Source organism: Calypte anna, chromosome 9, assembly GCF_003957555.1.
Source record: "Calypte anna isolate BGI_N300 chromosome 9, bCalAnn1_v1.p, whole genome shotgun sequence".
Classification (NCBI taxonomy): Eukaryota; Metazoa; Chordata; class Aves; order Apodiformes; family Trochilidae; genus Calypte; species Calypte anna.
Window position 1 is genome coordinate 7,776,516 of NC_044255.1, and position 26,785 is coordinate 7,803,300.

The 26,785-nt window shown below is 46.5% G+C and overlaps 1 protein-coding gene across 1 annotated transcript; it reads left to right on the forward strand.

Annotated features, from left to right (window-relative positions):
- The first annotated feature begins 1,506 nt into the window (after nt 1–1,506).
- Nucleotides 1,507–24,634, forward strand: ITM2C (integral membrane protein 2C). The gene is made up of 6 exons (XM_008492530.2): nt 1,507–1,659; nt 14,858–14,995; nt 16,852–17,040; nt 17,326–17,436; nt 20,801–20,951; nt 22,169–24,634. The coding sequence occupies exons 1-6, from the start codon at nt 1,558–1,560 to the stop codon at nt 22,258–22,260; spliced, it is 783 nt and encodes a 260-aa protein (XP_008490752.2). The 5' UTR covers nt 1,507–1,557; the 3' UTR covers nt 22,261–24,634.
- Nucleotides 24,635–26,785: the final 2,151 nt, after the last annotated feature.

Sequence of the window (26,785 nt, forward strand, 5' to 3'; positions counted from 1 at the left end):
CAGCTTATGACTAGGGTAGTTTTTCTAAATACTTGCAAAGCCATTTATCCAGATACGTAATTGAAATCAGGAGATGCCTCAGAATGACATGGCTGTGATTGATTCTAAATTCTAAAAAAGAGACAGGGCCAAATCTATGCCCAAGAGTGATAAAGGGGGTAGAAGACAGGATAACCTGGTGGATTGAGAGGCCTGGGAACAGGGATTTCTGTCCCTCTGCTCCTGTTCTGATGCTTCCTTGCTCTAAGGCTCTAGGTCATTTAGGATAAACGATATAAGGGTAGTTGGCAGTTGCCTTACAGCTCTTGTCATGGAAGATCCTGATGGTGTCTCTTGGTTTGCATGTTAGGTGCATGATGCTTGGATCTGGCTGTAAACCAGAAAATCAAGACCAACTTGCCTCAGTTTGAGCTCCTAAAATTAGGGGTTGTTCTGGAAATGTCCCTTGTCTCTGTGTGAGATAAAATTTGCAGTCCTGATGTAACTTGTACCCACACAGTGGGACGCTGGGTCGACAGAGCAGCTCTAAATACAGAACAATGGCAAATGAGTCTGATGAGCAATTGTTGTGAGTCAACATTGGATCCCTGCCAAAGATGCCTTTTGCAAATAAAATTTAGGATTAATTTATCAATGGCTTAGTTTATAACGTGATGTAAAGCACTCAGTACATAATGAATCCTTCTGAATTGAAAGAAAATGCTCATAACTACTTTATTATGAATAAATAGTATGTTCAAGTAGACCGAATCAATGTAAGGGTATGGCTGTGTTTCTCCACTGCCAGTGTGTTACCCACAGCTGGCAGAGAGGGTTTTATTAATGTTTTTCCTTTTAGTACCTTAACAAAACTGTGACCGTGTGTTTTTCACTCCTTGCCATATACATCCTTCAGGGCATCCAGACAGATAATGTCCTGGTACCCGTTGGCCCTTGGACGGCAGCCTGGCACAGGACAGAACCTGCAAAAGCAACCCCCCAAATTGCCTTCATCATTGCATGCCACACTGCACTTGTCAAGAAGGGCTTTTCTAGATCGTTGTCTCCATGTTGAAGTTAATCTATCTGTTCTGCTGCCCAGAGCTGAGCCTGGAGGAGAGACTCTTGAGTTCCTCCATGGATTCTGGTCTCAGGCCTCCAAAGGAAGAGAAGCTGGGTTATTTCCAGCTTTCCCTAGAGTAACCTCTGTTCAGTGTGTGCGTCTGCTCCGGGTCGATGCTCATCTTCAGGGCTCGGTGATTTGTTAAGTGTTTTATTTCGACTTGGGTTATGTTTTTCCCCCCATTTGCTGACCCGATTTGACCACTAAAAATCTCCACCTACCAACAGCCAGGTGGATCCTTAAGGAAACTTTAATTGCTTGAAGGCCCCCGCACCCGAGGGCGAGGGGAGGTGGAGCCGGAGCCGGAGCCCCCGGGGGGAGGGAAAGCCAGGACCCCCCCACCACCCCGGGGCTCCGCCTCTCTTTGCCGTCGGGTGCGGGGTCCGCCCCTCCCCGGGGCGGAGCCGGAGACGGTGCCGGCGGCGGGGATCGGGCCGGGGCAGCGGAGCGGGGCCATGGTGAAGATAGGCGTCCAGCAGCCCCCGGCAGCCTCAAGCCGGAGAAGGAGAAGGCGGGGGAGATGGGGCGGTGGGCTCCGTGCCGCTGCCCCGGGCGCCGTGAGTGAGGGGCAGGGGCTGGAGGGGGAGGGAGGGGTCTTGTCCCCTCGGTGCTGAGTTAGAGCCGGGCACGGCTGGAGGGGGGTGCGTGGGGTTCCTAAAAGCTCGTTTCTGCTCCAAGAGGTACCTCGGAACCTCAGCAGTGTCTGGGTGGGTGGACATGAGCTCGGGCCGTCAGGGGTTTGTGGGCACCTCAAGTTTGGAGCAGTAGGGAGCGACCGCTCTCGGGCAATGAAAAAAATGAAAAAATGGCCAGTGCAGACAAGTGGCATCTGAACTCATTCCTGTCGCCTGGGGGAATGCAATTTGGGATTGATCATTAGTGGGTGGATTTGCAATTTTAACAACTCTGAAGGCTTAGGGTTGGCATGGAAGACAAGAAAGAGGAACAAGCCAGGTGGTGCTGGGGCAGGATGAGAGGCAAGGGGATGAGAGTCCCCTTGTAGATCTACATCTACAAAGCATCTACACAATGCTGTAGATGCTTTGCAGTTTTTGAGATGGGAGTTGCTATGCTGAAGTTGAAGTCTTCTGCTGACTTCAGGTGATGGGTATCAGGGGGAAACGAGCTCTCATCCTGTGGTGGCTGGGACCATGTCAGGTGCTTGGTGAATGAAGGCGTTGGGGTACCCCTGGCAGATGCAGAGCTATGTCAGGTCCCATCCAGACTGTGTGAGTGATGGGCAGGCTCTAGCAGGCAGTGCTGGGGATGAGTGGTGGTGTGGCTGGTGCCCCTCTTGAGAAGGGGAAGGTGAAACAGGCACAATTGTCTTTGGCTAGGAGTTGAGTGTTTCTGAAATCTTGTGCTAGAGAACCCCCAGCTTGCAATTTCTTCTGCAAGGGTGGACCTGCTGAGGTAGCTACCATACAGTGTAGTGGGAGGGGAGGGTTGTCCAAAGAGGTGGGCTTGACCCTCAGCATCAAGTCCACCTTGTTACAGTACTTCTGCCTCAGAGCAGGAGATCTAAATGGCATTTCTGTATTCCTCATAAATGCTTCAGACTGTGTGTGCGGTTTGATTATTTATTAAACCCTATTATCTCCCTGACTTAAAAAAACATGGGGCAGCTGTGGTTTTACTCTGTTCCTGTGTAACAGCTTCCCTCCTCATGTGCCTTGCCAAGTGAGAGGGGGTCACTTGCCCTGGAGAGATGCTCTGCAGTAGGGGCTTCAGGAGATGGCTCAGTTCTGCAGAGCTGGTTGTATTGCAATGATCTCTCCTATCATGCTCATTTGTGCTTGCAGCTCTCATCTCTGCTGTCCGTATCTGAATGTGCTCAGTCTGTCATGACTGCATCTGCTAATCTAATGCCTAGGAGCTGCACAGAAACTTATAGCAGGGGAATGTGGCCAACTGTGGTCTCTCAGTGATTTCCAGACTTTATCTTTCTGAATATGATCAAAAGAAGGTGGTAGGTTTGTTCCCACCTTTGATAGCCAACCCTAAAAACTATCATGCTGGGTTTCTGCCTTATGCTGCCATAAAACAGATTCTGTACCTGGGAAGTCAGGTGTTCTGCTGATCCTGCACAGGCCCAGGCAGGATCCAGCTCCTCTTGAGCCCTGTGAGAAAAGGAGTTTAAAAAATAAAAATATCAGAAGCTTATTTCCATCATTAGTGCTGCCATATCCCAGCAATCAAAATTATTCAGGTCCTTGCCACGTGAATGAAATTTGCTTAGGTAGCACTTAATAATTTTGTGGGGTTTTGTATTGCCTCAGGCATTTATCTGACTCTTTGGGGGCACCATGTTATTCTTTTAAGCTTACATGAGCTACAAAGGAACATAAAAATGTGAACTTAAAGTAAAAAAATATCAACAGTCTCTTATTTCCAGCAGATGGGCATGTAAGAAAATCAGCATAAGACCTGTGACAGAAGGGCAGGAGCAGGTTGCTGTCAGTCAGTGCAGCATGAGGGTGTCCAGGGAGCAGCACATCCACTGATGTGAAGGTGGCCTTTTCCTGATGCTCTTTTTCAGGGTATCTGTGACTCTGGATTTTTTGGGAGCAGTCTTTTGGTTGTAGTTGGTACATAGCTGTGTTGAAGGGGCGTGTGCTGCTTGTAAAACATGTAAGCTGTGGAGTTGGGCTTTCTTGTAGCCAAGTTTTCTTGCCATGCTCTCTCTCCTGCTGCCAGTAATTCCTGTCTGTGTCTTGCTCTAGCTGCCTTGCAGCAAAACAGCATCGGTGACATGCAAACAAGATGCTCTGCGTTCCTTTCCTCTTTGATCTTAAAATTTCAATTCCAGTGATAGGAGCCAGGGCTGGAAAATGATTCAGCAGTGGCTTCTGCAGCCTGTGAATTTTGGCAGGTGCTCTGTGAATGCAAAGATGTGGCAGGCAGGAAGATGTCTGTGATGCTAATGTGTCCTGAAAAGTACTTGGTGAGGAGTCCTGACAGCAAGCTCACTTGTGCTGAGCCTTCTATTTCTCCCCACGTGCAGCTCAGTTTGAACTTTAAAGAATACACAGTCTGAAACCTGTCAGAAAAATCCATGTGATTTTGATGCAATTGCAGCTTTTTAAGGGCACAGAAAATAAACTTGTTGTCTTTAGTAGGAGGATGTAACAGCCTCCAGCAGAAGGCAGTTTGAGGCAGTAAATAAAACAAATTGTTATATTCATTAGAATATATTTTGGCAGATGCAAAATAGTATTCAGTGAGTTTTAATTGAACTCCAGATTTATCATCTGAAATGGAAATAAATACATACACTGTGCCTATAACTGGTCTTGAAATATGCCCCTTGAGTTTGTGATGGAAAGCCACAGGAACTGAGTAAAACTGATTGTTGTCCCTGAGGTGGCAGCTGCCTTTCTGATGCTCAGGAATCTCCCTTCCCTGTGACTGCCACTGCCACTGTGAAGCTCTGCAGTGAGAAGCAAGCTGTTGGAGCAAGCTATTTGGAGCTACTTGCAGACCTGCAAGAGCTACTTGCTGCTGGGGCTCTTGGCGTGTACCTGCTCCCATGCCTTTTCCTGCATTCAGGAGGGGAAAGTGAGCCAGAGGTCATGGAATAGTTTGGGTTGGAAGGGACCTTAAAGCTCATCCAGTTCCAACCCCCTGCATGGGCAGGGACACCTCCCACCAGCCCAGGTTGCTCCAAGCCCCATCCAACCTGACCTGAGACACTGCCGAAGATGGGGCAGCCACAGCTTCCCTGGGCAGCCTGGGCCAGGGGCTCAGCACCCTCATAGTGAAGGATCCCTTCCAAATGTCTAACCTAAATCTCCCCTCTTCCAGTTTTAAACCATTCTTCTTGTCCTATCACTGCATATCCGTGTAAAAAGTCCCTCCCCTATGGCTACTTTGTATCTGCCTGAGCAAGCCTAAGAGCACCTCTGCTTCAGAGAAGGTGGCATCAGGTTGGAGCTGGCCTTCCTGAGGTACCAGTACATCATGAGCAGTGATGCTCCAGAGCTGGGTGCTGGGGCAGCTGGAGAGCATGGCTCTTGCTGGCCATGCAGGCATCTCTGCTGGCCCTGTAAAGTGGAATCATGCCAGCTTGGTGGAAGCTGCTCTGCTGATGCAGTGCTGGGCTATGTAAGCAGCTTCCTTCGAGGATGGTGTGAGGTGGAAGACAGATGGTGAGAGAAGGGAATGTGAAGAAAAGTCTTTTAGATGTTTTTTTGACAATGCAAACTGTAAATCCAGAGAGAAGGAGAAATACTATCTGGCAGGGATGTGGATTGATTATGCTCATTGATGTGTTTGCAGGCTTGAGTCCAGGCTTGATGCTTCAGAGCTGTGGGTATTCTCACCATCTTGAGGTCTAGATTTAGGAATCTAAACATAGCAGGTATTTGTTTGAACAAGCTGCTTCCTGTAGCAGAAGGTTAGTCCTGGCCTTTGCCCAACCCTCCAATGTCCACATGAACTGAAGTGATTACTACTTTTTTGTGTTCTGAATGGAATCATCAGCCTGTAAAAAAACCATGGTTGCGGGTGGTTCTCAGTTCTCTGCAGTTTGGGGATGCAGAGAAAAAAAGGCTGGATTGGAAGAAGTATCTCTGGACCCTTACAGGTTCTGCTCTAGTGAAATACTAGTCTTGAGTATCTTTCTGGAATCGGGACATGAATATTTCATATTCCAGCTGAGCATGACAAAGGATCTGGCTGAAACTGGCAGGAGGATTGGGAAAGGAAATTACTGTTTCAAGCAGAAATGTTATAAATGCCATTGAATTTTGAAGCACAGAGCTCTCTCTCACCAAGGAGGTGTAGACTGAAGAGCTAGAGATGGAAAAACTTGAAGCATTTTTCTAGAGATGTGCATTCTCCCAAAGCTGGAGAAGAGCTGAGGCCAGCACAGCTTTGCACGTAGCAGCTCTTTGCATGGGAAGAAACCATTGCATTTACCCACTATGGGCACAGCAGTTTCTTTGGAAACCACAAAATTACGATGTACCTTTAAAAAGAAGCAATTTTAAAGGTAGAATAAACCAAATGTAATGATGAGACAAAAGCTTTGGTGCACACAATGGATGCATTAATACCATTAATGCAGTGCTGTAGGTGCTGTCCATTGGTCAGAGGCACTTCTGGGTCTGCTGTGAGAAGCCCAGCGCTGGGCAGTGATGAGCAGAACTCTGGGTTTCACCCTGTCATCACACCCTGGTGCTTGTGTGGCTGTTCAGGGTGAGGTGGCCTGTCAGGGAGTGGTGGCACAGCTGCCTAGAGGAGGGACAGGAGCTCCCACACAGCACAGCATCACTTCTGGGGCTGCAAAGAGGTCAGCTGTCCTTGTCCTCAGTTTTGCAATCCCTGCCTTTAAGCTACCACATCTTTGCTCATTCATGGGTTTTCAGGAGATGGAAAAGGCATTTTCTCTCGCTTCTGGCAGGTGTTTTCTTCCCAGGTGATGTGTGGGAACCCAGGCATGTTGTGTTTTGGTTTGTTTTTTTTTTAATGCCAGTGTTACTGTTTTGTGGAAGGTTTTTTGATGTGGGGGCTTATGTTTTTCTTAGTCCATCCCTCCACACTTGCTTTACAGAGTTGTCTTCCCTGCTGCCATGCCCTACTGTTGAAGTCAGTTTGAACAGTATAGCTGAGAAGGGTAAATTTGCCACCTCTCTCTTATTGTTCTTAAACTAGATGGCTTTTTGGTGTGAATTTTCGAGTGTAGGGCTGCCTGTCAGGTTTCCCTTACACCACTGCTGGGAGAAGAGGTAATGACTCTTAGTGTTTCTGACAGGGAGCAGTGAGTTTGCTTTATGTTGTGACACTGTGTAAGTCCTGATTTTCAGGGAAGAGGCAAATGTAACCTGAACTCTGGTTCCTTGTTATGGTCCTTCAGCTTGAACAGGAGGAAACATTGGACTCTGACCCATCTTCTTGGAACCAACAGTATGGATTTACAACTAGGATGTCCCCTCCCATCTGCAGAGCCAGAAGAAGGCAGTACCTTCACTGTTCCAGCTCATAAATGTTTTGGGCATGGTTGTTTCCTCCTTTCTACCAGTCTTTTTGGCATCAGTCACCTCTAGTGGAAGAATGAGATGCAGTGGCTTTATTTGCCTCAGTCAGATCAGCAGTGCTTGGCTGGCCCTTGGTGACATCTAAAATGGCTAATTGGCTCTGACATCTGCCTGCCTGACTGTAGACACTCAAAGGTGGGTGCTTTGGTTTTAAATTGTACATTTGTTTGGACCCCAAAACTCTCTGGACATGGATCTCCCTGAGGGGAAGCAGTTGTTAGTGCCCAGCAGGCAGGTTGGTTTTGGGGGCAGCTGGTAGCACCTTCTAATCACTTCGTCCTGGTGGAAAAGGGATACACTCCACTGAGACCAAGCTGAAAGGTGTTGGCATTTCCTTGCAACAGTTTCTCAGTGTTCCTGAGTATTTTTGGCATCAAAGGTCTTTTAAGGAGTCAAGTGCCCACCTGACTGTCTACCTTTGAATCAAGTATGTCTTCAACTTTGCCAACCCCTCAGTGGAGGAGCTTCCCCTGTTCTCAGAGCAGCCATGCTACTTCACTCCTCCTTCAGCTGCCTTTTGCCTTCTATTACTCTGGATAGGTTTTGAGACCCAGTGCCAAAGCTTGATTGTTTTTTGGGGGAAAATTCCCTTTTAATGCTACCTTCCACTTCAGGGTTCGACAAAAAAAAAACCAAAAACAACCAAACCCCAACACTGGCTTTTACTTGGCCATGCTTGCTCCCAGGTGAGGTCTGCCCAGGTTCTCCAGAGCCTTTTATCTGTTGTGGTGGAGTCTTGTGTGGGACTGATTTCTCCCCATTGTCACCATGTGTGCTGCAGCTCCTGTTGATTTCTGGAAATGAGAATGTGTTTATCAGACTGTATTTTGGCAGAGAGGCTGTTCAACACCCAGGTTGGCACATTTTTTGCCTCTTGACCATAGCTGTTTATTTTTTCTCTGCCTGTCTGTTCCATATGGTGCTTGGAGCTCTAGCTGTGTGCCTGGTAAGAATAGCCTAATTTTTATAAGGGGCTTTGTTGGCTCTGCTAATGCTCTGAATGGTTTTACTCCTGGGAAAGAGGAGAGAAAGGCTGGGAAAACTCCAGCTGGAAGCTGTGCTTCTGCCAAAATATAAAATTTTTAAAAGTATGGAAATTAATTCCTCATTGCCATGCAAAGAGAAGGAAGAAACAGCCCCTTAGATCCAGAAAAGGATGAGGAAAAAAAGAGAAAAGAAAGGGGCTTTATATCTCTCTTGCTGACAAGGGAGAAGGAAAATGTTATCACTGAGTGTTTAGGAGCTCCCACATGCCAGGCTGCATTTTTAAATTCCTGCTGTCTTTGTTGTACAGTAACAAAGCTGGAGGTTTTAATTAGCCAGTAGTTGGTTTTGATATTCTAATTTTCAGCCCTGCAAAGTGACTCCTGAGACAGGTGGCTTTGTTACGAGTCATGTGCTGTGCTGTCATTCAGAGAAGTGATTGTATTAATTTTTTGCAACCTTTTAGCCTTTGGTTATGATAGTCTCTTAATTATAGCTTGTTTGGTTTGGTTTGAGGGTTTTTTAGGTTTTTTGTGGTTTCCAGGCGTCTTTGAGTCCAGAAGTCATCACTTGTCTTCTGCTTGGTAATGCTGCTGTGTGGCCCTGCACAAGTGTGCAGGGAGTTTGGTTGCCTTGGAAACTGTGCCATATATATATGTGCTTGTGTGTGTGTATATATATCTCCTGCATGCACACATTATTCTAAAGCAATAAAAACACTGTTCAGCCTGGAACACTGTTCTGCTCCTAGGCAATAGGCTTCTACAGGGGCCTTCCATTGCCCATGCTGAGCACTGGCCCCTACGACTCTGCCGAGGTAGTGGCCCACCCACTGGTCCCCCCTTGAGGTCACTTGATGTTTCTTGTAATTTCATTCTCTCCCATCTAAGTATAACTGCTCTTGAGGGCAGGACTCTTTCATTTTCTTTTTTTTTACTCTATTCATCTGTCAGAGAAGCCTTTTTGGAGAATGAGAGATGCTTTGGTGGATGCAAGGATCAACTACCTTTGGTGTGATGGTTTCTCTCTCTCTGTTCCTCTCTCCCTTCTTGTCTTTCTTCATCTGCCTTTTCCCAGCAATTGGTCTCTCACTCTCCTTTCTCTAGATCTGTAGTTTGGCAGTTGCACCAGTCCCAAACCCTGGATGGCTTCCCTTGCTCTTTGGTGGGGTGTGGGGTGGCTGTGGGGTTTTTCAAGCTCAGGTCAACAGAGGTGTTGCTATTTCAGGTCCTTACATTCTGCAAAGCTGTAACTGATTTTGACTATGAAGCTGGGACTTGATATGCTTGAGGTGGGGATCTTGAACCAATTTTTTCTTTTACCATAGTCAGTATTGGCCTTCAGTTATGAAAAATTAATAAATGGTGAGATCAGTTTGATTTTCTGGTGTGAGTTTCTTAGGTTTTGACTCTGCTTCCTTGAGGAAGCTGTGGCTGCCTGGGGCAGTGTCTGTAGTTACATCAGTACATCTGCTATGTCAGGAGCTGAGGCTGCTGCTGCCTTCCAGCATGCAACCTCCCAGAGAAGGGTGACATATTTCACTGCATTTCAGATAATGCTCATGTCCAAACCACATCCCTTTGAGCATCTCCTCTGCATCACGTTTCTCTTCTTGCTTGTCAGGCAGTAAAATCACATCCACCATTTTTAGTCACCCCAAGCTTCTTTGCCTGTTGGGGGTGTATATTTAGATACTTGTTGAGCTGTGTGCCCTGTTCATCAGGCCCTGCTACACCTAAAATGAGAGATGTCAAACCTGTGTGTTTCATACGTGCAGGAAGGAACGGTTTGTAGAGAGCTCAGAGCTGTTTCCAAAGCTAGAGAAAAAGCAGGAAAAAGATGTGAGCTGAGCCCATCCCTGCCAAGGCAGTGTGTGGTTCAGGAGGGGACAAGGCATGATGTGACACTTCTAATATCTTCACTTCTGTCATCTTCAGCAAGACGGTGAGGAAGGAGTGATTGAAGCAGATACCTATTATTCATCAGTCTGTACTACATTAATGAGAAATGTCAAAGGTGACACTTGGCTGGATATGGTTCTTGCTAGCAGCTCTTGCTTGTTTTGAGTTTCAAAAGGCTCAGGACCTCCAGAGATTTCTGCATCTTTAAAAAAGGGTAAGTTCTTCAAAAAGACAGCAGATGCCAGGGCACAGCAGTCTATCATGTGGGCATTAGTCCTGCTTAGCAGGAGGGGGAAGGATGCAGACAGCGAGGGAGGTGCTGCAGAAGCCAAATCCCTGGCACTGGGGAGTGAAGTTTCCAGCTGGGAGTGAATGCTTCCAGGCTCTCATCTTCCCTGGCTTTACAGGGAGCTGCTGCAGTCTGGGCTGGGGGGAGATCTGCCCCAGGCTGCAAACTCTCCCTGCCCCTGTGTCTGCAGAGCTGTGAAGCCAGAAAGGTTTGCTCAGCAGTAGGTGTCCTTGGTGGTGCCCAGCAAGTGTTGATGGTTTCCCTGTGCTGTATTACTCTATCATTTGGACTTGATTTCCATGCTACAGACTGGACATCACACCTGTAAAACACAGCCATGCTTCTATCCCAAATGCTCCTTAACTATTCAGAAACAAATAGGGATAACAGCCCTATAACCAGCCATTTTCATCATGTCCTCAGCAAGACCTGAAATTCTGAAGAAAATCCCTAAGTACTGAATTAGGGGTTTTTTTCTACCCTAGGCAGATTTCAAGCCTCTTCTACTAAATGGTCTGTATCATAATTTCATCCCATCCCATCTGGGTTTCAGCTGCCTGTGCCATTCCTGTGCTGGCCCCTGAGCAGGCAGGGCACTGAGGCATAGTGGAGAGCCTGTGTTGTCCAAGGAAAGGAATTTATTTTTATATTCCAGTATCCTGTTTGCTGCCAGGCTTTAGGCTGAGTGTCTACAAAGCAATGGTGCCTGTAAACTGGAGCTGAGTCAGCATGACTGGTTATTTAGCCTCATGTGCTGTAGTTGCTTCTGTCTCTCACCAAGTGGGAAGAAGTATTAGAAGGACATTGCCTGGCAGAAACCCAAGATGCTCTCCTTGAGAGATGGATGCTTCCCCAGATTGCCCATGGAGAAGAAGATCAAGTAATAACCCCTCAGGTTACCCAGAGGAAGTGGTGGGTGTTTTCTTCCCTGAAATCCCAGTGGGATACTCTGAGGAGCTGTGAGTCTGTCTGTGCATCCTCCTTGCATCTTTTTTCCTTAGCACCTGGACAGTGGATATCATGGTCTTCTGCTGTTGCTATAGTTTTCCATCCATTCAAGGAGAAGAAATGAATGTTTTTCCTCTGCATGGCCCAGTGTGGGTAGGAAGAATCTCCTGATCTCCTGCTGATTTTCTTGTAAAACATGTCCATCTGTTAGAATATTGTGTTTAAAGCAAGAAAAAACAAAAATGAGGGGAAAATAAATAAAGAACAAAACCAAAGCCCACTTACTTAACTCAAGTACTTGTTCCTGACTTTGTCCAGGGCTTGTTTTGACCCCAACCTTTCCTATTGCTCTTGGCCAAAAAAAATCCCATAGTTATTGAGACAGAAAATAGTATGGTGACTTCTTGTAAGAAAAGCATTTGGTTAATGAATTCATATGGAAAAACTTAAACATCTGGTGAATGCTGTTAGACAGCATTTTGGCTTGTTAATATTTTGATTTGTTTTGTCCTCAGTGAAAACCCATGTGCTGAAGGCATGATCTGCTCATCAGGCAAATCCACTGCTGTGTCTTAATTCTTTTACCCACAGCTGCAATTCCTGGAGCCCAGCAATGCTGCCAGATGTGCAAAGCCTGCTGCGTGGCATGGTTTACCCTTTGGTCCTGGGGGTCTTTTTGGTGGGGATGGCTTTACTGCAGCTAGCTGCTGGGACCACCTGGTTTTCTTTAGGATAAGATCAAGGGAAAACTGCTCCTATGCTGGGGGGCATTCCTATGGCAAGGACAGATGGAAATCAGCTGCAATGGATTTCCTGGTTTTTAAACCCAAATTTCTACTGCAGGGAGTGGTGGTCCTGTGGGGAAGGAGGTGTATTGCAGTATGAGTGGGGCAGCAGCCTCTGAAAGACACTTCCTGGATGTTTCCAACCTAGTTAAGATTTATTATTTTGGGTGAAAAGCTGTTAAAGCAGGTTGTGCTCTGCTCTGTCCGTGGGCTGTCAGTACTGAGAATGTCTCCAGCCAAAAGCTCGGGTGCTGATTCCCCTGGAGTTGCTTTTAAATTGCAATTCATTCATCCTGACAGAGGCTGATGGCCTTTCAATCTGCTGGACTGGGGGAAGAGAGATATTGTTAGTGAGGGTTTGCACAGGTGATTTTTCTACAATATTTGAAAGACTGGTGAATTGTTTCCCTTGGTCTGGCTGGCAGCATTATTAACATCCCTGCTTTAATCTCTGCTCCATCAGAATGGCTGCTGTTGAGCTTTTTTTCTCACAAAAACTTGAGGACTTGAGGTGTTTTTTTTCAGTTTTCCTGGTGTTTCATAACTTCTGCCAGTGCAAAGCCTTGCTTCATGTAAAAGTCAGGCATTTGCCCTGAAGTCAGGAATGCTCTTTAGGGAGCTGAACTTATCTCCTTTGGCAGAGAGGGGTGGGATGTCTCACTCTGTCTTGGGCTGTGCAAAGAATACACAGCTCCTCTAGTAAATAGTAAACCAGCAAAAGCTTATTTGCTCCTCCCTACTACTCTTCCACAATTTTTCTTTTTGGTGGGCGTAATTTTTTTTTCCCTCTGAGTTGCTGTGTCCTTCAGAACCCTCTCCCCAAGCTCACTTACAGCTCACCAAGGAATCAAGCAGCGTATCACAGTAACCTGGTACCTTTCAGATTTAATTCACTTGTAGAACATTAAACATTTTCTCAGCCATGCTTCAGTGTCAGTAGAAAGCAAACTTCTAGTTCCTTTTCACCTCTGCTGTCTGCACTTTCTCTCTGTGGAAATCTGGTTTTGTGAAACACTTGATGTAGAGCATGACTTTCCTGTCCTATCAGTTCAAGTCAGAGAGCCTTTAAATCTCCTCTAGGAATGTGATTTTTTTTTTCCTTCTTGCTTTTCATTGTGGCTTGTTGGTGCTGCTCCTCATTGGTAGGATGAGAGGAAGTGAAAGAGTGGAAGTGAACTTAAAATGTGGTATTTTTCAGTTGGCTCATCCCTTTATTTGCTGGAGGAGGAGCAGCAAACTGACTAAACACTATTCCCAGTGTGAGGAGCTGGCAGTCATTAGAGGTGCTGCATATCTCTCAGCAGCTGGGATGAAGAAGAAATAAATACAGACTAATTCCACCTGGAGATGTGCTGGAACTGTAGCTTTCCTAAATCGATTTGTTTTTTGCAGTTATCGGTCTGAATGTGGTTGGAAAAGAAGTTGGTAGCTGGAGCAGTCTCATCAGCTGGGAGTGGAGCAGAGGGGTTGCAGGACCCTGGTTCTGCCCTTGCTTTGTACCTCAAAGGAGCTCAGGTGCTGTGGAGGAAGGGGGACCTCAAAATTTTCAGGGTTCTCCTGGGTGCACCAGGAATACTGGGGTGCTCTTGTCTTGAGGCAGGAGAGAGACCTGCTGCCTCCAAGCCTGGCACTGAGCTGCTGCTCTTGGGAGGGTTGCTCCATGACAGGGAAAGGGGAATGAGCAGTGGGGGACAGGGACCTGGGGCATCTCCCTCTGCACCAGGACATAGATTTGTGGTCATGTTACCCTGGAGAAACATCTCTCCCTTTAAAAAGTGATGAATTTTAGAAGAGAGAGGCTGTTTTCTGCTTTTAAATCTGCCCATGGAGACAGTGTCTTTCTGCTCAGATGGCTCAGATCACGCTCTGCAGAGCAGGAGTTAATCTGCAAGAACCTTCCCTGGTGTGTGTCCTCTGCCTGACTGCTCAGCTGAGGGCAGCTTGCAGCTCTGCCGGGTGAAACTGGGGCATCTCTGAGCTGGCTTCTTTCATCTGCTTCTCAAAGGCCTTACATCCCCCTGCTTAGCTTTTTGGAGGGTTATTTTGGTAGTAAAAACAAGAGTGTTGTGGGCTGGGATGAGTGGTCCCCAGGAGGTAGCCCTGCCCTTTCTCTGCCCTCCTTTTTGAGGACTGTAATAAGGTGAGATGGCTCCTGCCTGTTTAGTTTGGGCAGCATTCTAAAACTGGTAGGTGTGTTTTCTTTTGATGTTCTGACCATATTCCTGGAAGGTGTGCAGGAATCTGCTTGAAAGTGGAGTTGAAGTGATCAACACAGCCATTTGGGTTGGCTCACCCCAGCAGGGCCAGGAGGTACCTTTCTATTGATCAGTCATTTCCACCTCAAAAATTTCCCCTGAAAAATGCTGCAGTGGTGGCAGCATTTCAACAATATTTTTGGAGTATAAATACATAAATGCAGTTAAGTTTAGTAGCCGGGAACTGTTAGTTCCTGATTTCCTTCTTTTTTGGGTTGGTCCTTATTGCCTACTGAAACTAAGCTTGACTCTGTTCTGAGCAGTTGGTGGGAAGCAGATTATACACATATATATGTGTATGTTCACGCACACATTTTTTAATATATGTATGTTATATGCATGCCAGGGGGGGGAGGTGTGGAAATGGGAGAGGAAATGCACAAGGTGTGTTCTACTCCTGCCAGAATGCTGTCAGGTGTGAAGTGGCTTTGCAGGGTGGTGCCTGCCATCTTCAGGTGCCCACCACAGACCTGTGCACAACCTTTGCATAAAATGCAGCTGTTTTTTCTTCTCCCTCCAGCAGCAGCTGACCACTTCTCTCATTTTGTCTGGCAGGAGGAGGCAGGTGCTGTGGTGCACAGCCAGAGGTCATCGCTCAGCGGGGTGTGCTACCTGACCATGGGTCTGCTCATCCTGCTCCTGGGCTTGGTCTTTGCATCGATGTATGTGTACAGATACTTCTTCATTACCCAGGTAGGGGCAAGTTGGGAAGGTCTGCTGGCTCTTCAGCCAAAGCAGCCAGACAAGCTGCCTCTGAAGCAGGAGGTATGATGGCATGTCAGTTCATGGTGCCATAACTTGGGAGCCACTCCTCGGGGTGCACCAGTTGGGGCATGGCTGAAGTGGTGGGCTCAGGCTCACCTCCATCCTGACTGCCAGGAGCAGCCTTTCAGAAAAATTTCTCTTCCTCTCCCTTGTAGTTTTATGGGGTTTTTTTTCCTTTTTTTAACTCCATAAAAATACCCTGACAGATCTACCCAGTAAATCCAATGCTGCTGCTGTCAATGGTGCAAGCTGGTTGTAAGAAGAAAGTGAGCCCTAGAGAGAGCAGGGAGGAACAAGCACAGCAAAGCAGCTTTTTGCAGTGGGTTTTCTAGGCCCTAGCAAAGAAAAACTCTGTAGGTGTAACAAAAATAGGTGCTGCTATTAATTAAGCAAGCAGAGAAATGAAATTAAGTGGGAGATGGTATGGAAGCTATGACATTGACCTCTGTTAAATTCAGCACCTTTTCTTCCACATACTCTTTGCAAATCCTGGTCTAGCTGAGGCATGGGGCTGGCAGCACTGAGGTGGGTCAGAGTGGGGAGAAAGAGACAGGGCAGAGCTGCTTTTAGAGAAGAAACTGCTGAGCTTTGTGGCTTGTGGAGTGCTTAGCCAAGAAACCCAATTTGCTCTCAAAACCTCATTCTGCTGCAGAGCAGCTATTAGTGAATGAGTTCTCCCAGGACCACTTATCCATTCAGCAATATAATTGTCTGATACACTCCCTTGCTCCATAAGTTTTCTTGCTGTCAAATTAATTTGCAATCTTTGTTTTAAGATACATCAGCACTTTATAACCTTTGCTCATTTATGTCTGATCTGGAAATCCTGTAACAACCACAGGGCTGCTTACCCCTCCCACACACCACTGTTAGTGTGGTGGCACCCTCTTGCAGGGCTTTTGCAGGTGTAGACACCTCCTTATGAGAAGAAGCCCTCAGCACTGAGGGAAGGTTACTGATCAGGTTATGGACAGCATTCTGTCCCTCACCAGGCCAATAACCTACCCTTGGTGCATGCTGAGCAGCACTGGGAAATGCCCACTGGTCCATTTGGGGCCACCAGTTTTCACCCCACTGCCTGCCTGCAATACCAAATTACAGCTTATATGCAATTACATGGCAAAGCCTGTTCAGCATGGTCAGAGATGCTCTGGGGACCAGGACAATGGTGCCTTTATGTGTCGGTCTCTGATGGCTGCAGATTGTCCCTGTGATCTTTGTGCTCAGACTTTATCACCCAGCCTATGTTAGCTCTCTTGCCCTTAACTTGTGTTTCTGGAGCCCTGGAGAGCCACAGTTCCTGTTTGGCAGTGAAGAGAAGTGAAGTGAAGCAGCTTTGTTTTGGTGCATTTGCTATACACATGGTACAAATGCCTTTAGCAATGATGCTCTGCTTGTCCTGTGCTTATGTATCTTATGTGGGAAAATGCAATTACTGGAAGCTGTGTCTAGGGGGGGATGTGAATAGCTTGGTTATGAAATATAAAAGTCTACAGGCAGTCAGTCTGCTTTTCTGAATTACCCCTTGTGAAATCCCACACAGGGAATCTTTTCTTTCCTTTGGACCTGGCTTTCAGGAAGGGAAATGTCATTGTATCACAAGGGTGTTTTACTTCACCATCATCAAGAACGGTTAATGGTAAAAAGACTGATCTTGAAATATTCTCAAGCATCTGTTTGAAAAGATGCTTTTACCTGGTATGGGTACATTTCTTCCTGTGTTTGCTGTAGCTGTTAGTGGGGTGTAGAAGTGTTGTACTTCCACCTGGATCTTGTCCCCACAGCTGCCCCGTGAGAGTGTGTTTCACTGTGGTGTCCTTTATGAAGATTCGCTGTACTCGCCCTTCAAAGGGCAGCTGGAGCTGCACGAAAATGTCAAGATTTACCTTGAGGAAAACTATGAGCAAATCAATGTTCCAGTGCCCCAGTTTGGAGGGAGTGACCCAGCGGACATCATCCACGATTTCCAGCGAGTAAGGAGCTCTCAGGGCCGTTGAGGGTGTAGCTCAGGGGCTGGGGCACACCAACACAGTGTTCGTGGTCTAGCACTGTCCCTCTTTTCACATGTGTCTATGATGATCTTTTCACTGAGCTGTCCTCCTTCCCAAGGCCCTCTCTGAGATTTTCCAACCAAGGGAGGTCCTTGGAGAGATTTGTTGCTTAGAGCAGTTTCCTCTCTTCCCTGAATTCCCTCTTTTCACCCGTCTTCACTGCAATTTCAAAAGGCTGAGTTGTTAATTTCTGTGTTTGGAACACAGGGTCTGACAGCCTATCATGACATAACCCTGGATAAGTGCTACGTCATCGAGCTGAACACCACTATCGTGATGCCTCCTCGCAACCTGTGGGAGCTGCTGGTTAATGTCAAGGTATAGCTGCAATCCTGCTTATTTTGCATGCTTTTCTTGAGTTGGCTCCTGGGTGCCAGCTAGAAGCTCGTGGGAAATCAAAACTGCTGTGTCTGTGGAAGTCTGGCCCTGACAGAGCCAACTCTATGTAAAGCAAATGCTTCAGAGGATTTTGCTGAAACACTAATTTTGCAAACAGTGCAGTAACACTGAGATGATGGATCAGCCTGACCAGGGTGACACAGCAGATTCCTTCCCTCTGGTATTTACTGATAGTAGGAAACAAGAAGAAAAAAAGAAAAAAATTTCCTCCTTTCACTCTATCCATGGCTACCACTGTGATTTACCATTTGCAGAGTTCTCAGTGTCCTGGGGAGCACCAGGCCTTCAACTTCCCCCCTTTGGGTGGGTAGGGGGATTGGTGCTGCCCTCCCTGCTGTGCTGAGGTCTGCAACAGTAGGCTGGAGCTAATGCAGCTTTACTCACAGCAGGCATTCGTTTGGTTTGGTACCATCAGGTTTCTTCAGTTCAGAAGCCCCTGCTGCTATTGCAGTGACTGGAGACAGCCTTCTTAAAATAGAGCACTATTTAATCTTAGCAGCAGGGGAAAAAACCAGGATTTTTGAGACTGCAGAAGGTGCATTTCTATCTCAGTCTTCTGCAGGTAAACCTAAGCACCAAGGGTCACTTAAAATTTTTTAAAAAGCCACAACATTCTAACTCTTACTTAAAATTCCTTTTGCCACTTGCTGCTACACACAGTGAGATTAATTCTCTAGGGGTTAAGGTTAGAGACAAAAGGTTGTGCCTTGAGAGATGCCTCATCTCCAGTCTTTGTCACGCTCCCAGCTTGTCTTCACAAACTGGGAGTTTGCAGAGTGCTGTCCGGCAAATGTGCTGGGAACCCTGCTGGGGTACAACACACATTGACTTACAGCTTGTTCCAAACCCACGACAGCCTCTGATTGTGGTAGGTGACCAGTCCCTGGAGCAGAGGGAAATGGAAAAGGTAGGTCTGCACATGCTGACAGAAGGGCCCCAGAAAGAAACTGAGAGACTGGAGAGGCTGGTCACATCCTAAAATAGAGATAAAATCACAGTCAGTGAAAATAATGCTTTCTCTTTATCAGAATTTGAATTGCAAGGGAATAAAAGATACAGTTAAAATAGTCTTATGTGTTTAGTTCCTTAAAGGGAGTACAATGCAGATGTAGATTTAAGTACCTGTCTGGGTAAGTGTCCAGTCTGTCTGTGGAGGTTCTAACTGAATCCAGTCAAGTCCCTAATGAATGAGACTGGTCTCCAGCTGAAGATTTGGTTTTGAAGACGTTCAGGGGCTTTCAGTCCTGTTTCTTGGACCAAACCTTGGTCCAGCAAATAATGTTAGAGGTTTGTGGCAGCAGGCTGTGGCAGCACAGTCAGTCAGTGAACCTCCTTCGCCCTTCCCCCCCCCAGCAATGTGTGCACTGTGCCCACTCTGACATTCCTGCTGTGTGTAGGCATGGCTGTGCCAGACCCTGCACAGATCTTGGCCCTGCTGTCACCATGAACCTGCATGTACCAGGTTGTTTGTGTCTGATTTTTCACCTGTAAATGGCAGCTCTTCTACTTCTTGCAGACTTTATTATGCGGAGGTGTAATGGCAGAGAGAAAAGGATGAGGAATTCTTCCTCTGTGCAGCAGCAGGGAGGTGAAGGTGGATGCTCCAGTTACATGGTGGATGCTCCACATCTTTTGCAGAACCCAAGGTGCTCAGTGCTCCAGTTTTCTTAAAACTCAGAGTGGAGAATTGAAGGTATTGTACTAGTTGCACAGTCCTGCACTGGAGGAATAGTTATTCCCGGCTGCTTCAGCAGCCACAGCTGTTTAAATCTAAAACAATGAAGAAACGGAAGTGTGTGTACATGTGTGTCTCTCTAAGCCCTGTCTCCATGTCTAGGATATGGAAAATCTTGAGCCTCAGCCCCAGGTGTTAACATGACAGCTCTTGCTCCTAACTGAATGTATCAAATGCCCTCTCCTGCACCTTCCCACTGAGACTCAGTAATTGAATTTCTTGAAGAACTGTTGTGTTAGTGTAGTACAAGCTTCCACTAATAGTCTGTTCCTCCAGCATTAGAGGAGAGCTTTATTGATCCAGTAGGCTATGCCAGCCCAGCAGCACAGTGCCAAGTTAAGACAGTGTGTCTCCAGGTACATCTCTATGGAGATAACCAGTCCTGTTGTGGAAATGCAAAGAGCTGCTATTTGATGTTGTTGCTTACTTTCCCCCCTGTTATATTTATATTGTGCTGGTTCTTTTATTTTTTAACTCTTCTTAAGCAAAAGGGAACAGAAATGAGTCTTTGCTTCATGGCCTGTTTCACATCTAGTCTGCTCAGATGTGTCCTCCAGCCTAAGCTGTATTTGTAGCACAGCTCCTTATTGCCACAGCTGTGCCCAGTCAGCTGTGACATGGGCTGAGCAACCCAGGATCTGCTTGCAGGGACTCTTCATTGCCAAGCAGATCCCTTTGCTGCAGGGACAGAGGCTGCTTCCACCCCTGGGGTGCTCCCAGGTCCCCCATTTTCTCTCTCCCCATTTTTTCCAGCCCCTGGTGGCTTTCTGCCATCTTCTCCAACTCATCACCCTGATCTTCAGAGTGGCCTCCACCCTTGCAGCAGGGAGGTCACATATGATGCTTCACCTTGGTCCCTGGAGTGGTCAGCCCTCTGCACTGCCACCAAATCTTGGATTGGTGTCCTGGGGGTGATGGAGATGTGCCAAGAGTTGGCTTTCCCTGAGTGCCTTATGCTACCATGCAGGGCAGGGTTTCTAAATGTGGTGCCCATGGCACATCTCTCATTCCTGCTTCTGTTGGCTCTGAGAGCAGAAGATTGTTGTGGCTGTGCTGAATGGACCAAGGAGGAGACATAGAAAAACCAGGAAACCTTTGGAATCTGGCAGGGCTGGCATTTTTTGGTTTCTAGTTTTTGAAGTAAATGCCAAATGCACGTTTTCTTTGGAGTTTTTGGCATTTTGGTTAAGCCTTGATCCCTCTCCAGATGAGTTTGTTGTACTGTCAGAGTTACAGCTTCACACACCCTCATTTAAAACTGGGGTCAGTTTATAGCAGGGTTGATCTTACACTGGCTTCATCCCCAATGTGAACATTCAGTTTTTGGATCTAGTCTGTTTTGTGTTCCCTGTGCTATTTGCATGGGACAGATTAGTGAAAGGACAGGCGAGCATCTTAACTGGCCTCAGTGAATGGAGTTTTAGCCTCCAAACAGTACATTTTCTGCAGTTTCTATTGCCCTTGGCACTCTGTGTGCCAAGTTCAGTTCAGTTGGAAGAAGAGATCATGATGCTGTACATTATTTTGGTGGGGACTGTGTCATTTCAGAAAGGGACATACCTGCCTCAGACATACATAATCCAGGAGGAGATGATTGCCACTGAGCACATCAGTGAGATGGAGCAGCTTGGGTCCTTCATCCACCGGCTCTGCAGAGGCAAGGAGACCTACAGGCTGAAGAGGAGGAGCCTGAGGAGACGTAAGAGCCTTCCTGTGTTCAGCTGTCCTAACCTGCTTTCATCACAGCTTTCTGTGAAAGCATCACACCTGCTTTCTGCTCTTACAGCCATGCTGGGCTCTTCATGGTGAGAGGGAAAGCTTTCCCCATGGGTGTGAGCACACAGGAGATATTTTGAGGTGTTTTCTGAATCCAAATCTGGGATGACTGTGCTGCAAAAGGGGTGCTGGCTGCTGTGCTTCTGTCATTTATCAGCCAAATAGGAACATTGAGAAAATGGTTTCAGGAGCCAACAGTTCATTTACATGAGGGCTCCTGGGGCTGAACTAATAGCTGTGCTGTTGGGAAGTCTTTGGAAGATTTCCCTGATGGAGACACCCACTTCAGTTGCAGCTATTGAGAGCAGATTAGATCTGCCAGTTGCTTTCAGTTTAATACAGAGAAAGCTGTGAAGAGGGAACCTTAAAATTATTTCCTTGAAAATCAGTCATACAGATCTTCTATACAGATGTTGCTGCAAAAAACTCCTTAATTTCAATATATTTATTTATTTATTGATACTGGTGTATTTAAAGGCTCACCTGAAACATGAAGCTACAGTCACTTTGGGTCTGGAGAAGCTTCAGAGTGCTGAGAGCATTTGGGTGCACAGGTGCCCATCATTGTAGTTTGTGGCTGGTTTCTCCCCTGGAGCTGCTGGCACACTGGCTGCTGCTCTCAGGGCACCTCCTGGGTTGCCCTAAGAGGGGAGTGACTGCCTGGCAGAGCTGCCCAGAGCTCAGGGCCTACCTTCAAGGGTATGGGGAGCATTCCTTGTTTCCCAGGGAGACTGAAGCCATAGCAGGATCAGCACGCATGGTGCTGAGCCAGAGGGGCACAGCCAGAGGGGAGGCGATTTAAGCCTTCCTGGTCAGCATTCAGAGCTGTCCTCTGTACCAACCTGTGACTTCTGCTGGTTTTGAGGGGCTTTCTGGTCTCTGAGATGACACTGAGATGCTTTCAGCTGAAACCAGATGTTTCCAGGCATCTCTCCCAGCTCATGGAAGTTCTTACTGCAGGACCATGGCCTAAAGAATATTCTTCAAAAAAACAGATTATGCTGCTTTTCATGTGCTGTGCTGTTCCTGCATTTCATGCTAAGTTGTTCCATCTCATCTGCTTTTCTTTCCTGACTTGATGCAGCTCTTGTAGATTCTCATGTGCTGAATCTCCCTCTCCTCTCTTCCCATCACCTGTAGGTATCAGTCGACGTGAGGCTGGAAACTGTCATCGGATTCGTCACTTTGAAAACACTTTTGTGGTCGAAACTGTTATCTGCACAAAATCATGAAGCCACGTTCCAGATGCAAACTTCCTTGGCTTTGCTTGCACACACATGCTTTCAGCCCTCTCTTTAGACATGGTAATCTGTCTTACTTTTTTTACTCCTTCCCCTGCTTGTGCAGCTCTAACCTCTTGGGTCCGTTGTGGCCTCACAGTGGATTCTCTTTTCTCCCTGCTACATACCTGAGACATTTGCTGGGCTTAAATTTACACAGGGGTAGAAGATAACCTGGGAATAGATGCAATTTCTTCCACATCAGAGGACAGGAATGTCTTCTAGGAGCAGGTTGGAGTAGAAGGGATGGCTGAGAAATAGGAATGCTGGAAACAAGTTCCATTTTCCTGGCAGAGTGATTTCAGGCTGGTGCAATGCTTTGGGGCTGCCTTGGCACCGAAACAGAAGGTGATATGTACAGGAGGAGGGTTACCATTCTGATGTTGATGTAGTGACCAGAAATATGTAACCAGATGCACTCAGGAGAAGAATAGTTGTGAGGCTATGGACTGGGCAATTCAGGATGCTCAGCAGGAGGAGGGATTCTGCCCAGACGATGCTGTGCTGGTCCCAGCTTGCTGTGTGCTGTCCCCCTGAAGACCAGAATTCAAACATTGAAAGCATGTTGTTGTTTTTATACTGGCTCCTGGACTCAGTCCTCACCACGTCTCCTCCTGAACGTGGCAGAGCTCAGTGTGACCCAGGGAGCAATGCAGGGTCTCCTAATGGGTGTCCAGGGTGAGCAAGAGGACAGGGAAAGGGGCAATGAGGTGGCCTGGGAATGCCATGAGTGACACAGCATGTCCTTCTTCCTCAGCCACAAAGCAGAAGGTGAAGTGCAAGGCTGTGTAGCTTTTTCTCTTAACACACAGTCACATCTGCTGTGGATCTTGAGCAGACCTGTTGTCATTTTGCCCAGGTGAATAAAAAGGTGAATCTTCAATACAAGGTGTCAGAGCTCTAGTGATGTCCCATCTATAGGAGACATACAGACATAGGTGGAGCTGGATGGTTTACTCCAGCCTTGTGTCCGTCCTGGCCAGCTCTGCTTTCCTGGGAAGGTGAGTTATATTCACACACGTCTTTCTTCCTGAGTTGGTGAGATCCCATCTGTGTGTGGATGAGGTGCCATGCCTACCTGCAAGGTGGTATGAGCAGCAGAACTGATAATTACTGGCAAGTGCAGAGGAAGAACTTGTTTGTTTTGTTTTGTTTTTTAATAGAGAGAAGAGAGAGAGAGTATTCTTGTATAACTCCTGATGAAAGCTGTTTGGATAGTAATTACTGTAGCCCAGCCATGTATCACATTATCTGCAGGCACTGTTGTAGTGCAGATACTGATACAAGGCAAGATTCAGCTGATCAATACACTGCAGAGAAGTTGTGTGAACAAAACTGTATTTCTATTGATCATCAGACAGAAAAATTGCAGAGTAATTAAATATTCTTCCCTCTGTTCCATAAATATAGTTAAAATTAATTAGGTTCTTGAAGTGCAGGCAGTTTTTTGGCTTGAAAGAATGGGGTGAGTTTCAACTTGGCACATCCTTGTTAATTGGTTTCCAGCAAATCTGGACTTGTTCACCATCTGTTGAAATGAGCTTGTTGTTTTTGAAGAGGAAGGGTAAAGTAAATGCAAGTACAATCATTAACTCAGCAGAACCAAAAGAGTATATTTTAGATTAAAATTTTAAAGTAATAAATAATGCTGTAAGTTAATTATCTGAAAACAAGACAGGGTCCCAAAATGATAGTCACGTAATGCAATTGGAATTAGTATGTCCTTAGAGACTGAGAGTTCTTGATGTTGTGGGGTTTTTTTGTTTGGGTTTTTGTTTTGGGTTTATTCTTTATAAACATAGCTCTAATCATTAAGGGTCAACAGGTAGAGATGGACACTTTCATTTCAGTCCGCTTGCTTCGTGCGTTTCATGCAAGTTGGTAAGGAAAGATTCCCACAGCCAGAGGGATTTTTGCTTTTCTAGTGTTGTGTTTTTCCAGTGATAACTTTGCTAGCCATTACCTTTCATTATGTAGTGGATGACAAGAAGGCTCAAAGAGCTGATTCTCTTAATGGCAGTACCCCAGACTGGTAAATTTAAGCCCCATTTCTCAGAACCTAAGCCTGCACACAGGTGAGCACACACATCTTTCCCCCTCCTTTCCAATTCTGCATGAATTAACTGGTCATTGAATATGCTAACTCTGTGCAATCCCGCAGCTGTAAGGTCAAACCTTGGTTCTTTAAGGTGAGCTAATGTGGTCACTGTTCCATAGGATGAGAATGCAGTTGTCTAGGAAGAAAACATAAGATGCTTTGTATATTTTGTCTGGTAGGACTCTTACTTCTTAGGAAAAATCCATGGGATAATAAAATCTTTTACCTCAGATATGTGAAGTGTGTGTTTGTTGGGTATGAAAAGTAAATGCCCTCCATAAAGCTGTTGCTAGAGGGAGGCAACAGCCAGATTGCCTTGGAGGGCCCAGCCCAGTGGCATCTTGGAGCTGGGCAATGGGAGGATGCTGTGGTGTGGAAGCTCTTCCCCATGGGGTGGGAGCAGCTGCATGGGGGACCTGGCTGAGCCTCCCAACATCTGAGCCCGCCTGTGCCTGCAGGCTCTGAGCTGCTTTTCCCCGATCCCTCTGCTTCCCTGGGGGACCCAAGGGCAGCCCTAGATGGAGAAGTTGCTGCCCAACTAAGGTCTTGTGAATCAGCAACATACTTCTGCTGCTTGGGTGGTCTGTGGATGTCTGATCCTCCTGTTCAGCTCAACCTTGTGTCTCCAGCAGCCCAACTCTTGCAGAGAAATGTGGCTGTTTGCATGGGACCTGAGCCTCCTCCTGCCTTCTGGCTGGCCCTGCAGGACAGACCTGCAGCAAGGTCTCCTTCTGTCCTTTCCTTGCTGCAAGCAGTACAGTGATGTGGGTTCCTTAGTGTTCTTCCCAGCTTTTTCTCTCCCTCTTTCATATTGGTAGGGAAGTGTCAGAATATCATTCCTGAACTTGACTGCTCCTCTTTCCAAAATGAGTTGATCAGTGACAAAGTTAACATTTCACTTGTTACAATCATTTTTCCTGCATTTTGTATTTACCTCTTCAGTATCTCAATGCTTTTTCTGTTATTTGGGTTCTGCAGAAGAGATTTGCAGCTTACAGTAACTGTGTTTGCCAAAGCCTGTTCTCCTGAGCTCTGCCTCGTGGCCTTCTCCTTTCATCAGCACTTGGCTGAGGAAGCCTGGGGTCCCTGGGGACCTGGCCCCTTTCAACAGTTCACCTTTCAAAGGCTAAAATACTGATCTTAACAACATGACCCATGCATTTCAGTAAATCTGGTTACCTTTAAATATAGCCACCCTGAGAAGTGTCCCATGCCAAGAAAACCATCTTGTTTGTGAAATTTTGTGTTTTCTTTTAAACGTTCACTCTTGGTTCAGTTCTTCATTTCTGAGATTGTGTTAATTGCCCTTTGCTGCTAGAAGGCTTGAAGTCAGTCAGTTCTGCTTCATCATCTCCCTCACACTCTATGGCATAGGGCTGCTGTGTTTGATTGAACAGTGGCTCATATAAAAGCTTGGCAATAAAGCCTGTTTGGGTAGAACTCTGGCAGAGGTGCAGTTGAAGCCCTAATACAGGTCACTGTGTCAGCTAGCACCTCATAGAATTTACCCTTAATTTTCAGTGCTTTCTTATTGCTGCATGGCTCAGGGGTTGTTGTTTAGCTTTGCCAGGAAGTGCTCGGTGAGTTGACGTTTTTGTTTTAATGTAGGATCATCTGCTTCTGGACTCTGGTGGATTAATTAAAAAAAAAACCCAAACTACTAAAAAAACTGTACTGGAAATCTGTTGAATTCACAATTGAAGGAAAGGATCTCGGTGTCCCTTTTAAAACCTAAATAAGCTCTTGTTTTGTCACAAGTCTTTTACAGCTACATTTACATTCTGGGCCCATCCAATGAAGTGCAGCCTGTTGGGATTCCTGCAGGCACTGGATGAGGGATGTTTTGTCTGTGATGGACCACATAGGTTCCAGCAAGGAAGCTGAAGGAACTTTTATTTTTTTGTGATTTGTAAGCCCATTTTTGGGGGGAATGATGCAGGCAAAGGCTTCCCATGCTGGTGTCCCTGGTGGCAGCTCTGCTGGAGGTTTTTGCCCACTGCAGGCATGGACGTGGGGTGGCAAGTCAGCGGGGTGTGCTGGGTATCCAAAGGGCTGCCCACACTGCCTTGCTGTTGGCAGCAAAATGTTGCTTTCCACAAACCACTTCATGGCTTTGGGGATGAAGAGAGCTTGTTGGGCCACCTTTAATGCTCTGGAGAGTGAAAATACCTGTTAAATGTTATGCTGTGAAATACTGAATTCCTGATGCATGGATCTGGACATCAAGCAGTCCCCATCTTGTTATGGTTTATAAGACTTGAGTTTTCCTTACTGGGAATTAACCACTGCCCATTTGGCCCAACATGAGCAGCTGTCTGGTGTATTCTGTAGATCCCAAGCTAATGAAAGCCTGTTCTCAGTCTCCTATGTACCTACATA